The sequence below is a fragment of the Anopheles merus genome, chromosome X (genome assembly GCF_017562075.2).
Source record: "Anopheles merus strain MAF chromosome X, AmerM5.1, whole genome shotgun sequence".
Lineage (NCBI taxonomy): Eukaryota > Metazoa > Arthropoda > Insecta > Diptera > Culicidae > Anopheles > Anopheles merus.
Window position 1 is genome coordinate 2,947,028 of NC_054081.1, and position 15,611 is coordinate 2,962,638.

At 42.5% G+C, this 15,611-nt stretch overlaps 1 protein-coding gene across 1 annotated transcript; it reads right to left on the reverse strand.

The window, feature by feature from the left end:
- Nucleotides 1-3,518: 3,518 nt before the first annotated feature.
- Nucleotides 3,519-15,605, reverse strand: LOC121591311 (double-stranded RNA-specific editase Adar). Its single transcript, XM_041911681.1, has 4 exons — nt 12,774-15,605; nt 12,097-12,699; nt 10,898-11,149; nt 3,519-10,813 (listed from the first exon to the last, which is right to left on the reverse strand). The coding sequence occupies exons 1-4, from the start codon at nt 13,643-13,645 to the stop codon at nt 10,210-10,212; spliced, it is 2,331 nt and encodes a 776-aa protein (XP_041767615.1). The 5' UTR covers nt 13,646-15,605; the 3' UTR covers nt 3,519-10,209.
- Nucleotides 15,606-15,611: the final 6 nt, after the last annotated feature.

Here is a 15,611-nt window from a genome sequence, read left to right on the forward strand (position 1 = left end):
ATTCATCGCGTGTCCTGTGCGCAATACGCAAGCAATGCAATGGGCCGCAAACGGAATAAAAACGCAACTGTCCAATTTCCACTAAATCATCCCCATGTTTCCTCCCCCCCCTCCCCCCTTTCCCAACCCACTCACACAACCTATGTCTCGTAAATGTTTATCAAAGTGAAAGTGATAATAAAAACGTGTAAATTATAAACGACTACAAACGTGTACATTGTCTAAGAATGTGTGTTTTTCCCCGTTTTGGTGCTGTTTTATCCACTCGAACTCTCTTGTTTCCTCTGTTTGTTGCATTTTTGCTTGTTTGTTTGCCCTTTGCGTTGTGTTTCCTGTTTTGTTTTTGTTGTTGCATGTTCTTGTACCCTTTATGATATCATTCTCTCTCTCTCTCTCTCTCTCTCTCTCTTCGACTTTAACTTCAACTGGACCACAACGACAACTCGATCGATCGATACATCTGGTTACGGGCAGCGCGATGCCATTAATTATGTTTGTTCTATGCGCTTGAACTTGGCAACTTGAAGGTTGCGCAACGTGACCCGTACATTCCATTAGTTTCGATTAGTCCGCCCCGTCCATAACCCGTCCACCCCGCTCGCGGTGCGAATGGAGGAGAGTGACCTAGGTCAACCTCATTCCGATTGCTTTCAAATTCGGATGCGATGTCACAGTACCGCTGAGGCCGCCTGGTATTGATTCTATATAGGTTGGTGTTGGCGGGTTGGATTACTCGACGAAGCAGGGTGGGTTGACAAATGTTTCATTCCATTCGGACTATCGTCCGGGCGTTTGCAGGACAAACATAGAAAAGAATTAGTTTCCCTTTTTTTTAAAACGAGCCGTTAAACATTCAAACGGACGCCATCACAGCGCTCGCTTGCGTAGGGCCCGTTGTTCTATGAGCATTAATTATTAAATAGCTAGCCAAGGTCGAAGAAAATCGAATTTATTGATTGTGGCTTTTCGTTTGCGTTTGCAATCAAGAGGAAAGGAACAACACGTTCAAAATTAAAACAATATCAAAAAGTAATTAAACCGCTACGAATGAGCGGAATGAACAAAGCGGGGTTTCTTTGCTTTCTTTTCTGTAATCGTCTTATAGCTCTTAAAGCATTGGATAGCATTCACGTCGTTCAGCGGTCATACATTTTTTCTCAACACATTTTGTTTCTATTAGAATTGCCAAACACTTTCATCAGACAGTAACTTTCTCAGAAACGTTGCTATATTTTATTTCATAACCATTTTACAATTGTGAGAATTGACTGTTTTTTTTTTTTTAAAAAGCTTGTGATCAAACTGTTGTTTTTCTTCTGCTTCTACTACTTCGTCTTCGTCCTCCACTTGCTTCCTCTGCTCTACTGCGTGTAGTGCAGTGTTTATCCGTGGCATTTGTCCCGGATGGTAGAATGTCGCAAAATTGATCTAATTGTTATATAATTCGGGATTTCAAAACTAACTTTTTTTTTTGTTGCTGTTTCGCTTAGATCGTTGTGTACGAGATTTTTTTTTCTTTTTTTTTTTGTCTTAAGAAGGGATAATATTGCTGCTAACATGCTGCTTGTCAAAGATGGGATATTTTGATGTGGTTGTATGTTGTTGTTTTTTTTTTGCATTTGCTTGAATGACTCCATTCGGGGAGGTGTAGGTGGAGTGGGTGGGGTGAGGGGTGGATAGGGTAAGACGGGAAGGTGTTGACGAGATTATCTTTTTTTAAATCCTGGTTTTTGCATGCTTTCGTATACAAGTTCCGTAGAAAACATAAATAATAACCACAAAGTTCTATGTCACTTTCGGGGGGCATTGGGCAAACTTCTGGGCCACGTCTGGGACCCGGGGAGGGGAGCATTTTTCGTGGACAGGTACTGGAACCGGGCATGGGGAGGGTGGTATTGGAAATGCGTTAATTCATACCTATGCGTAAGTAAACCTGTTTACTTGGTTAACTGGTTGTGATTTCACGAGAGAGCGAAGAGTTGAAAAATATACATATTTTGTATGCATTTTTATGTATATGTATATATGTATATATATATAATTTTCCATATTCAGCAGCATATTACGTTTCACCATGGCAACGAGAAGATTTGTATTTATTATTGCTTAGAGAAGGAGAATGGGGGGTTTTCTCCCGGAAGGAAGGTTTATTCCTGCGCGGTTTTTTTTCTTTCTTTTTTTAGCTTGTTTGTTTAATTCTTCTTCTTCTTTTTTTTAGTTTTAAAACTCTACTAATCAACCTAACAGCGCGAGAGTGAAAAAATGGAACAGTCTCACAGACAAGAGAAAAAAAAACAATCCTACTGGCACAATTAGGTTAGAGTACGTTGTCTGTCGGGGGTTAAAACCATATTAACGCTACACCACTGTTTGCGCTTCAGTTCCGAATTTCCGCATCAATTCAGCGAAAGAGAGACACTACGGTAGATGAATTCGACTAGAAATAGTAATCCGTCCTAGACTAGAGTGGGAAGAGTAGAAAGATGGATAAAGTAATGCTTTCCTTCCGTATACACACACTCACACACACACTCACTAACTATCGTCCCATCTCTTGGGATTTATGCAGTCTAAAGCAACACTTTACCGACAATAACTAATACGTATTTTGAGGTTAAAGAAAGACAGCAGCAGAAACAAAAAAGACAAAGTAACAAAACAGATGTCGTCAACCGTCTGTCAGACACCATGGCCCCATCAGAACAGGAGTTGCGAGGGCGCGGTGAAATGAAACACGGGGTAAGCAGAATGGGTAATGATCTCTCATTGACTAGCAGTAATAGTAGTAGTAGTAGTAGTAGTAAGTAGTGATTAGTTAGTAGTAGTATTGTGGTTGGTTGATTTGGTTGAATGGTGGTAGTGGTAAGATGGTAAAATAAAAGCTACCATTCCTTGTGTGTGTGTGAACGTTTTTTTTTTGCTTTTCAATTACTGACGATAATTTGCGCATTCGGGCGCAAAGTGAGGTTATTATGGAGAATAGGAATAGAAGCTATCTGTCAAACCGGTTAAAAAAAAAACAAACAAAACAACCCGAAACGCTAACCGACAGTAGTAGAGTTAGGCCTTAGCTTACTAGAAGTGATGAAAAATTGTGAAAGTGTGAGTGTGTGGGTGTGTTGTGTGTATTATTGTTTGTTCTTTTCTAGCTGTTTTTAGTATGTTCATTCATTGTATTGATAATTTCATTCAGTTTTGTTGTTGTTGTTGTGGTTGTTGTATCTTATAATCCTACTATCCGCACCCTTTCTACCCTAAGTTTAATTCTGCAAATATGTACACAGCGCGGGGCTTTCGGTTTCGGGGGTTTTCCTATGTTGTAACTTCATTTATTGTTAGGTTATTATTATCACTGACTGCGGCGCGGCACCACCAAATGATAGTTCGTTGCGTATATATGCGTGTGTGTGTGTGTGCATGTTTTTCTTTTCTGCTTACTTTGTGTTCTTCCCACCCAACCTGCTCGCTTAATCCTGCTCCTTTGCTTCATCTTCTTATTCTTATTCTTCTTCTTCTGTGGGTAGATGGGGGGGGGGGGGGTTGTGAGAGGGGATGACCACTGGAGATACTTACAAATCTATTTAAGATGCACATAGATGGTGTTGACTTGTAAAACGGCACTGATATCTTTTTGGTTTTGCTCTCCCTTACATCTGTTCTGGTTTAATCTGACACTTTTATGTACCTGAGCGCTATTGCCCTTTTGTTTCATATGTCTCATTTCACACACACACACACATTCTTCCTTTTACTATCTGATACTTTGCACATTGCCGTGAGGGTGTGAATGGAAACATACACACATGCGCCACACGAGAGTTGAGAGTTACGCGATACTAAAATAATACTTTCAGAACATTATAACGCACCAGTAACCAGTAACGGTAACGCACCCGAGAGCGTTACTAACTGAACGGTTGTCGCATGAGCTGCTTTGTCTATTGCTGCGGGCCAGGTCGGGCAGGATAAAATGCAACTTGGTACACGTCGGGTGCTGCGTGGCTTTTTTCTTTTCTTTTCGCTCTTCTTCAAATTGTGTTTAGTTAAAGCGACATGTGTGCGCCATTAATGCAGGTGATGCACGCTGTTACAATTTTGTAGTTGCAAAAAAAAAACATACCAAAGAAACAAAAGCAGTAATTAACAACAACGAAGTTTTCCCACTTTCCATCCACCTGTCCACCAAAAAAAAACAAAACTTTCGAACGAAATGTAACGTTAGTTAAATACAACTGTCACTGTCACTGTGATCCATTGTTCAAGTCCATTTGTTTTTTGTTTCTTTTTTTCAGCTATTCTAATAGATTAAAAAAGTATCTTTTTTTAATAAATATAAATTCACTAACATTGCTTTCTCTGTTCTCATCCCCACTCCCCCTGTAACGTATCGTTTTTGTTTTTTTTTGTTAAACATGTTTGTTGATTTTTTTAACCACCTGCAAAACCCAAAACAAACCCCCTAAACAGTTCCCTGCACCCTGTGCCCAGCCAACGCACAGAGCACGGGAGGGGTTGAGAAAACAAAAGATAGCTTTCCAAGCTCTAACCAAATGTGCAGCCAATTATTGATTTTAGCTTTGTTATTGCTTTCGTTACCGCGTCAACGTGTCACCTCTTTTTGCGTGCCAAAATACCAACCACCCGTTCCAAGCTTCGCAGCTTTGTTTTAGTCGCTCTAAACGCGCCCTCGCCGCGAAGGGGGAGGCATTTATTCCAATTGTTCCATTTTGTATGCTTTTTATCGTTCAAATTCGAACGAAACAAACAATCATACCGCTAATTCGAACTAATTGCAGACACACACACACATTCTCAAGCAAACAGATTCTTTCGTGTGTGCGTGATTTGTTCCTTTTTTTTTGTTTTGTTTTTGTTTAACTTCAAACCAACAAACGACCAACAAGTTTGAATTATTACTTTTCTCTTTTGTTACACAAATTGCCAACACTGTAAGGGCTGGTGTGAGCGCACACGCCCCAAAAACGCTTGCTCTAAAGTATATCTGTGGCATCTTAATGTGATGTTGTCATTACCATGTCATGAAGGATTTTATGCCACCGAATTTCGATAACGCGCTAACACGAGAAAACCCTGTAATGCTGCCTTTTTTTCTGTTTTAACTCCTGCGTCATATTTCTTCGAAGGGGCGGTGGTGGTGGTGGTTGGTGGTGTAATCAAATTCAATTTCACAATCTTTGCTTTTCTTATGAGTTATGAGTAATCAAAGCGCACAACCGTTAAAACCTAGACGTTTGTTTCGTTCCACTAATTCCGTTCAAACAAATCACATATGTGTATATATAAATTCAAATTGGCCAAATTCAAATATCATCAAATATGTTAAACTACTAAAGGGGTATATATATATTGGCTTTTCGTTACTTTGTGTTTTTTTTACTTTTCGAAAACTGACACACACGCACATAATCAATAATTTTGCTTGTCTACTGCCGTTCTAGAGAAAAAAAACCTAATCTCATTTGTTTCAAAGTAGGTAGTATAAACCGTTTGTCATATTAATTGCTTTTAGTTTGTTTGTTTTTTTTTTGTTTTTGCAGCTTGCATTGTTTAGCTAATTAAGTAACACGCCGATAACCTATAGAATGCCGGTTCGTGGATAGATTGCTTCCAGGGCAAACGTGTGAGAGTGCAGAGTTGGTAGCGTGATATACACACGGTACAGGTTAAATCAGTTCAAATAAACCATATTTCCATGTGCGGTCTTTCCTTCCGGGTGCTCTCTGCCTCCCACGTCTCTTCCTTGCGAGTGGTGGATGGTGACTTCCCCCATTTTTCAACCATGCAACCAAAAAAAAAAACGTCTCTATTATCATATCACACACCCTAGACGCTCGGTGCAGCTTACAAGCTAGTTTTTTTTTTTTTTTTTTTGCTGTATTAAATGTAAAAAGTCATTTTCATTTTCCCATGTTGTGAGCGCCTTGCTATCATTTTATGTCTGTGTCTATATATGTGTATGCATTTTTGTGTGTTTGTGTGAGCAGAATTGCATGTTTTGATCACTTCCCTATTCCCGTATGCTGAGTGGGGCTGATTATTATATCGGTTCGTTTGCTTTGCTTGCTCTCTATTCTCAAATTCAACTCAACATAGCGAGCAACACACGGTGTAACTATTTACGTAATAGTTTGTTTGTTTTTTGTCGCTTCTTTTGTACAAATCATACAGCGCTTTTGGGGAGGGGCAAAGGAGAGATTACTTGTAATGCAACTTACACTAAAAATACGTATTTGTTTGTTCGAGAAACAATACAAGCAATGTATCACATAAAGTTTCGAACATATGGTGTTGCTTGGAGGGTTGGTTGGTGTGTGTGTGTGTGTGTTTTTTTTTCTTATCTCTTTTGCAGCAATTTGCTTGAAAGGGAGCCGGTAGAGGAGGGAAGTAGATGGTGCCTTAGTGGGGACACGCAAGGACTGAAGAAAGAAAGTTGTAAATTGTGAACTGTTGTGAGAGAGCTGTTCATGCGTGCGGCAATTAATTGACATATAAATCACCCACAAAAACACACACACACACATATATACACATACACACACACAGGTATGTGCAAGATGTGATTTAAAATTGAACCAAGTTCCTGCTGTACAACTTCTTGCCGCGACAACACGGCACTAAACTCTGCTCCAGCTGCAGCTCACCAATTAAAATTCCTAATCCATTGGATTTTTCTTTTTTTTTTTTTGCTAATTTGTTGTTTCGATCTCGAGCAACACACATCGTTCGCTTTTCGCTTTAAAATGCACAGAGCACATGATTTTCCGCCCAGGTGCAGTATGTTCAATTGCAAAACCAACAAAACAAACACCAACCGGCGCGCAATTCAACTACTACAAACGCGCTAGATAAAACTGGCTAAATAGAGAGAGGGGGGAGGAGACAGATAGAGAGAGAGAGAGAGGGGGAGTGAGAATATTCTGAGTTGGCGGTACAGTGTAATCTCTCTAAGATGAACATTTTGACGGTTATGTCTCTTTTTATGTCTGTTCAAGATGAATGTCTTCCCCTAAGGCGAATATCCCATAAGCTGCATATGCGATTTGGCAGCCTAAATTCTCCAAAGAGGAATGTTTGCACGACAGTTCACAAAAAACATTGATCAAAGGATGCCACGTGCATTGTGTTCGGACGGTCCCTTAAAGATTCGCCTTAGAGAGATTTCACTGTATTTGTCTCCCGTTCCAATGTGATGCAACGGTTTTCCCTTTTTGTATACTGTTCGAGATTTAAATAGTTACGAAACTCCTGCGCTGGGTAAAGTAGAGAACACACACTACTAATACCGGGGTACGTTAGTACCCCGATCAACACAACCCGAAACCCGAAAACAATCGAAACACGTGCTTGGTAGAGCTTTAATCGCCTTAATAACATACAGGGCTAGTTAATGTGCAGGTCGTCTTTGATTTTAGCCATAGCACCCTGGCCGCTATGGCCCTTGTAAAATTCTGATTACGAAAATCACAATCGCAATTAAACTGTAACTGCCGGTGTATGAGCGTCTGTTCTGTATGCTTGTTTTGTGTGTTTGTCATCCTTTTTCCGCGGTTTGTTTAAAAATCAACCCTCTCTTCACCTGTACACCTGTGCAATGTAACACACCTGTTCGTTCGCAACACTTGTTTCCAACCCGCAACTGTTTGTTAGTTGCTAATATCGCTAAAAAAAAAACAAACGTGTCTATCTACACCTACTAGTTTATCATACTATTTGCATTTGCTCGTGTATATAGGTAGGACACTGCTGCATCTTCGCTTTTCGGCTAGGTTTAGAGTACGCACGATTGAAAAAGGCTGCTGAGAAAAGAAAACAAACATTCAACAGCCAATTGGCGTTCGACAAACGTACCGATTGCGACCTACCATCAGGTCAGGAAAGAGAGGGTGAGGCGTTACTCAATTTAGCAACAATTATCGAATGGGTAAAAACTGTCCAAATTCAATATTTTTTACGAATATCAACCAAACACATGTCCCACGCGAACGCACCGCGCCGAGAGCGCGGCGTGCTTACCAAAACAATCGTGCAGCCCCGGAGACATTGGTTGCGTCTTGGTTGGCTTCTAATTTGTATGTCTAAATAAAACACGCCCGGGAATAGTACACGATCCTGCTCCACGCAAACAGAGCTTTTGAACAAGCGTTCAATTCAAACTATACTAACGTTGTTCAAATATTGGGCAAGAACCGAACAAACTATGCTAACACCCCCTGGGACCGGGTGGGACCCGGCAGGGACTCTACTAATGCAATAGGTTTATATAGTCGTAATGTTAATATAACTCGCTTTTCTGAAGTAAATTGTAATGTTACCTCTTTTAATAACTATGTAACACAACCTTATTGCCTTATTATTATTATTATTATTACTGTTATTATTATTATTATTATTGTTATTATTATTATTTCGAATAAGGATAATTTTGTTGACCGTGTGAACGCGAAAGGAAAATAAATAATTTACTATGCAATCCAGTATGTCTAGCAAATAATTGGATCTAATAAATTCGATAAACCAATATTGGTGTCTCAATACTTTGAACGTGTGGATATGTGTAAAATAAAATGCGTGACAACGAAAGAAGGAGGAAAGCGCTTTAAAACACACACACACACACACAGTATCGAGTATTCTCTGCTCGCAATATTGTTCCCCTTTAAAATGTGTGTCTGTAAATGTTTGCTGTGTTTGAGCATTACCATTATATGTAAATATGTTTGTATATGTGTGTGTGTGTGTGTGTGTGTGTGTATATTACCAGTATGAAATGAAAGGGTTGGTGTTGCAAGTGGAAGAGGAGGTGTGGTCGCTGTGCCCCACCTTCGTTCGTGCCCTGTGTATGCTGTGTACGTTATGATATTTTGAGAAAGGGGGAGATAGATCTAGTACAACATAAAATCAAATATGAGATCGTCGTTCGTAAAGAAATGAAATCTGTTTGCTGGGAGGGAGGAGGTTTCGTTGCCCTCACTGTTACCGGCAAGCAAAGGCATATATGTACATGTGTGTGTGTGTGTGTGTGTGTGTGTGTGTGTGTGTGTGTGTGAGTGTGCAGATGGTCCACGATCTGCTGACAGGACAGCAGATCAAACCACATCACATCCACCCGCAGAGGCGTTAAACGCATACGGGCCGAAGGTGTTCGCAATGAACCGAAACAGCTGCACAAGCAACAACAAAAAACAAAACACCCCCCCCCCCCCTACAGCAAACGATAATACACAAGCCGATAGCCAAATCTAATGCAATTAAGAAATAAAACCGCTAATATTTCAAACGCTCTAAAAATACCAATTAAACGATAGTAGAGAAACTACAACCAGTCTCATAGTATTGCAACCCCATTCCAAAAACGGGGCGCCCAAATTTACAGATAAGCAAACGTTGCCAGCTTTTTCCTTTTTTCTGCTTTGTTCCTACCAAACTGTGTAATGCTATTTGTTTTTTGTCCTACTCTACTCAATCCTAATGCCTATTTTTCCTCTTGCTAGAGAGATTTTTTTTTTCACACTATTTTGTGTCATTTTCATTTTCTTTTTTTTCTGTAGAAAAATTCACACCTTGGGGTTTCTGTTTGCACGACACAAACGCAACAAAAGAATTCAAATTTCAAACTTAAATCAATCTAAACCGTATTCGATGATGGGGGGATGCTATTTTCACCACAAAGCAAAAGTAAGCGGCGAAGTTTACTAATAGAATTTAAAAAAATCAAATTAGAATACGCTGTATTCTAAAAACTAGATTGCCTGCAACTTTGAAATCCCATTTGGAAAGACTAAAACCAAACAAAACTGGTTTATGCAATAAAAAAAAAAACTGAATAGTAAAAAATAAGCAGTCAAAAGATGGTAATAGTTGTCCCCCAAAATTTTGTAAGACGCCCTTCTCTCTATCTCTGTCTCTCTCTCCCTCCCCCTGCTATAACGCCTTTCGCGCTCATTTCAAACCCCTCGTTTCCGCTTCGTTTTCCCAGCCTCTCAGAGTTGGGTGTTTTTCGCATCACAAAAACAGCAACCAAACCAGACCAAGCGCATGCCGCCGCCCACGTTAGCGCCGCTTAAACTAACTACCTGAAGAACTGCTAGAATTGTTGTTACGCTCTACGGAAGTGTTGCTAGCGCTAGTGTTGTCGCTGTAGCCGATCGACGCATAGTTGCGCTTGCTGGAGGAGTACTTGACATGATGTCATTTGGAGCTATTTCCAATGGAAGAAACGTTGCCCACGGCGGCGGTATTTGCGTCCGCTGGCATTGGCACTGTTTGGGGTTGGTTAGCGTACGGTGGCGGCTGCGGCTGCTGTGCCTGCTGCGGCAGCGCCTGCTGCGGCCCGAGCTCGCTGCACTCCTTCGCCACGATCAGCGTGAACTGGTCCTGCTCGATCGGTTTCTTCAGCCACTCGCCGAGATCCTCCTTGCTGAACGCGGCAAACAGTTCGCGCTTCGCCTGCTGGTACTCGGCGACCGACATCTTCGTCTCGAAGTAGGTCGGCTTCACCTCGCGCAGCGGTATGCCGGGCAGGCCGGCGATCACGGTCGAGTAGCGCTGGTAGAACGACTGCTTCGACAGGCGGGACATTTTGTTCGTGTTGGTGTTGTTGTTGATCAGCTTGCCGGTGAACGAGTTGACGATCTCCACCTCGGTACCGTTCGTGATCCAGTTAATACTAAAGTTGGGCGGTTTCGTTTGATTGCGCGACTCGGCCGACGTCATCAGCGCCAGCTTCGGTTTGTTCAAACGGTACGGAGGGGGAAGCCCTTGGATTGCGCTCTCTATCCTGCCACAGATGGCTCTGCGAAAGTGAAACACAGGCACACACACACACACATATCCGTTAAACAACTCTCGGATGAACTCCGCGCACGACACCACTTACCGATACATGTGCGCCGGATGCAGCAGGCTGCCCAGCACGATCGAATGCAGATAGATCGGCTCAATGATGGACGCGAGCAGCGAACCCTGCAGACCCAGCACGTTCCAGCGGGAAATTTTGTCCGAGCAGGACATGGTCAGCAGTCGCTGACCCTGCAGCACACCGTCCCAGGTCTGGATGCCATCGCTGCTCTTGACCGGTATCGTGCCCTCGCCCGACTCGACCTTCGTACGGAGCTGTCCGCGCGCTTTCCTAATATTGTGATAAGAAGAAAAAATAGTGAGACTCTTGACGTAGAACTCTACGAACATTGTTATAAAATTTGGCTCTTTCAGCATGCTTTCATGCTGAGATTTCACAGTTGTCTTCAATAACTTCAGAAAAAAACTCCGACAAGCTTCTAGTGCTTTAACAAACACACTGCTGCTTTGCTGTTTTAAACCAGGGGTCTCTCCAAACTACGGTCCGCGACCCACAATGCCTTTGTGATGATTAAACAAAAAAGTGTATGATTTTGACTATTTTAATGAATGTTTTAAGAAGAAAATTGGCGAACTGAAACGTTTGGAGATCGCTGCTTTAAACATTCGTCTAGTATTACTGTCCCCAAAGCATTGATGTGAAAATTAAGGAAGATTCCATAGGGTCTTTTGGTGCTTCGCTTCGCTACCGTCTTGTCGATGTATTTTAAAATCGTCTATCAGGATTTGATCTGGAGATTTGACGCCTACCGCGATTTCAATTACCTGTCTCTATCGATGTTATCTACCAGACTTTACCGAAACCGAAATTAAGCATAAGCGCCTGTTATGACTGAGAAGGACAAAATAACCCTATTTTTTTATGGAAGAAATTCTGAATAACTCAAATGTTTGTGAGGAAGACAACTTGTTGGGATCGAATTTCCCCATCCTTATTATAAAAGATTCCAAAAGTGTGGAATATTTAAATCCCTACATTTGAATCGACAAATTAGACGCGATCGCTCCTTGAAATATGTGTGTTGTTTAAGAACAAGTAAACCTTTTTTGGAAACGCATAACAGCGTATGCGACTGCGGTGGCTCAAATCTTGCGTCAAAAAGGATCTCTTTTGTTGTATCCGTGCTTGTACCTGCACCATTCGGCACTAACCTGGTTCCTGCTACTAGCTTACACACTTGCAACCATTGCTCCCCGCGACAAGCGACAATGCCTTACCGATTCGGATGCTTGTCCACGTCCATGCTGTCGTTTTCGTGCGGGCTGAAGACGCGCGCATCGCCGCACGGTGCCGTGTTGATGTACAGATGGAAGTAGATGCCGTCCTTCAGCGTGTACAGGTTCGAACCGTCTTTGGGCGTGTTAAAAATGATTTCCTGGCGTGCCTGCCGGTCGGGCGCGTTCGGTTCCGCCTCCTGCCCCCCGGACGGCACTGCCACCACTGGCGCTGCTGCTGCTGCTGCTGCTGCTGCTGCTGTGGCCGTGCCGTCGTGGGCCGCCGGGGGGACCGACGATGCCGATTCCTCCTCTGCCGTCACCGTGCCCGCTTGCTGCTGCTGTTGCTGGCAGAGCAGATCGAGCTGACTGTAGAAGAAGTCCATCAAGCCGCGACGCGCGATAATTTCCGCGTGGGAATCATTTATAACCGAGCCGGTCACGCTCATGTGCTCGCCGCTGACGCACTTGGTGCCGGTCGCTAGCGATATCACGCGCGCCGTCTTGATGTCGTACCCGTGGGTCATCACGAACCCGGCCAGCACCTTGCGCCGGCTGTACACGTCGCTGCCCTTCATCACCTCGTTGAACTTTTCGATCACCAGTCTGCGGGGAGGAACAGTTGAAAGAATGTTAGTGTGCAGCAGTACACGTGCCGCGCATCAGCCTGCCAAACTTACTTGCCCACCGCGTCCGCGAACGTTTGCGGCAGCTCGAAGTTTTTGTTCTGCGTGAAGCTGTTGTCGCCGTTCAGCGCGACACCGCTCGGGCCGCCGATCGAACCGTTGCTCGTGCCGGCCGATATCAGCCCAAACTTGGACTGCTGCAGCGGGCTGAACGAGATGTTGCAGATCGAGGCGAGCGCCGCCTTGGCGGCCGCATTCTTCGCCATCTTCTTGGACGGGCCCGTCCCCTCGAACCGCTGGTTATCGTTCACCGTAACGACCACGGTGAATTTCGAGTGCTGCAGCCCGTCGGACGAGACGCACTCGAAGTGGGCGTCGGTAAAGAGCTCGTGCAGCAGCATCACCGGTCCCTTCTCCGGCTGCGGTTTCGGATGGTGGCCGGCCGCCACGTTCCCGCTGTTGCGCAGCGTGCTGCCCGACGACACCTTCAGCTCTGCGCCCGATACCCACCATACACATACACACACACACGCACGCACAGAAACGGGTGGTTGGTGGGGTGTGGTAGTAGTGGCGGGTAGTGGATGCCGCGTAAGGCAACACCGAACGAGCACGCACACAAATTCACAGCGCAGCGCACACGTGGGGCGTGTGCAAACGGAAACGGAAACAGGACACGAGAGCGCGCGCCACAAACACGACGGCACAAGTAGGTACACACACACACACACACGAGCAAGCGAGCAAATGTTACACAACATTCGAGTGTGAGAGAGAGAGAAATAGAGAGAAACAGAGAAAAAGAGAGAGAGAGAGAATGAGAAAACAGAAAAGACAAAAAAAGGATGGATTATGGTACGATGGGGCAGCATGAGAGGCAAAAAACGTCTTCCGAGTAAGGGGGGGGCTAAGGGCGGGAGACACATTGACACATATACGAACAAAATAAGGGTTTTAAAGAGGGCAGAGGAAAGAGGAAGCAAGGGGTGGTGGAGGAGAGGGGGGAGGGGGCAGAAAGTGTACGGTGGAAGGAAAAAAAGGAACGCAACACTACTACACTTTGCAAATATGTAATACTATCAGCAAATTAACTAAACAACCAGTGTTTGGGGTTAGAGATATGTAAAGGAGTTTGTGGGAGGGACGGTGATGATGAAAAATTGTGATCAAACTATCGTGATACTGAGTCAACGATTTACCAGAAATAGAGTAGAATAGATAAAGAGAACGAGAGAGAAAGAGAGAGAGATAGAGAGAGAGAGAGAGAGAGAGAGAGAACGAGGCACGAAAGTGAAAAAGGAGTAACGGAAGAACGCATTAGCATCGGTAGAATTGAATTTCCCGCTTGCCAAGGTCAAGGTCGCCCTTTTTAAAATTGGAATTGTGTTTTACTTTCTACTTCGGAGTTAAGGTGGAATGGAGTTGAATGGAATAGCATCGCTCTCAACGATGTCGATTCTTGTTTTTAATCGAACGCTTCATTCTGACTTCTCTGATTCAAGTAAAAAATAATGTTTGAATATTATTTTACAAATGGTTGAATAAAATTGAAACCCTCCTATTGTAACGCATATTGTTAGACTCCAATCTGGCGCAAACAAACAAAAAATGCTTTAATGAAGGTCAATGCAGTAGACTTATGTAACTCAGTTTTAATGGGCTGAAAAAAACGGCAAAGTAGCAGAGTAATAGAAAATTATTGTGGATGGAAAAAAGCATGTATAATAATTGATTCCTTAACATTGCGTTTGCAATGCGCTTTCCTCAATAACCGAGAATGATTAGGTAGCATAGCAGAGTTGATAATAAATCTACTTGTATACGAAAACTGCAAAAGGAACCATGCAAATTTACCCGAATCCAAAAATATCTATCCTAACACATACCCTACATTTGTCAAACTTAATCCTTAACTAGATAGAGAAGAGGAGAGCTATGTACAGGAAAATAGAAACTACTGATTTTTGGTTAAGTACGTTCTTCCACTGCCTATGAATTCTTCCATTTTTTATAAGTTAGTTATGTTATGTAAATCGTTTGTGCATAACACATAATCATCAATTCATAATTGTTTTTTAATATGTTCCAATAATCCAGTAATTCCTGCCGGCACTACGTATGTTAGAATAGGGCGTATATAAACCATACAAAGTAGTTTTTTGTTTTGCAAATTTAGTATTGATTTTCTATTCAGGAACGGGTACGAAAACTGTTAGTAATTTGTCATTCTTAAATGTCTTAAATATCATGCGCTATTTACATTCCATGGTAATTATCTTGATCATTTCATTGCAATAGTGTTGGGTAAATCTGATTCAGATTCATGAGTCTAAATGAATCTTTGAAGTGCTTCAATGAATGTGAATCTTGGAAAGATTCACGAAACTTCTCGAATCTCGAAAGAATAATGAATCGCATAAGATTTATACATCCCGAAAGATTTACGAATCTTTAGGGATTAATACATCTCTAAAAAATAATAGATCTGAAGCTTCTTATTACTCTTCTTCTCGTAACAACCTACGTAGTTATTAGCCTACAGAGGCTGTCGAGACTTCTTGGCATGTGCAACACCGCCGGATAGTTTGTTTTGCTACGGGAAGACGGTCCATGCAAGGCTTGAACTCAGACTAAGAAGGGCATGTTTTAGATTTGATTGATCAAAATCAATGTTTTGAAAATCATACGTCTCTAAAGAATGATAGATCTTGGAAGATTCAAGTATCTTACGAGAATCCTATATCCTTGGAGATTCAAGAATCTTCAGAGATTCTTGAATTTTAGAGATATATGACTCTATAGAGAATCTTGAATGTTTAGAGATCCATGAATCTTTGGATGTTCAATTCCAGATTTGCATTTTGTGAACCAAATGCACTTTGACATTCAAAT

Coding starts and splice junctions, on each gene's coding strand:
- LOC121591311 (XM_041911681.1), bottom strand. CDS start 13,645: ATGTGTCTCCCGCCCTTAGCCCCCCCCTTACTCGGAAGACGTTTTTTG. Junction 12,700..12,773: donor TTCGCGGACGCGGTGGGCAA/GTAAGTTTGGCA, acceptor TCCTCCCCGCAG/ACTGGTGATCGAAAAGTTCA. Junction 10,814..10,897: donor CATCCGGCGCACATGTATCG/GTAAGTGGTGTC, acceptor TCACTTTCGCAG/AGCCATCTGTGGCAGGATAG.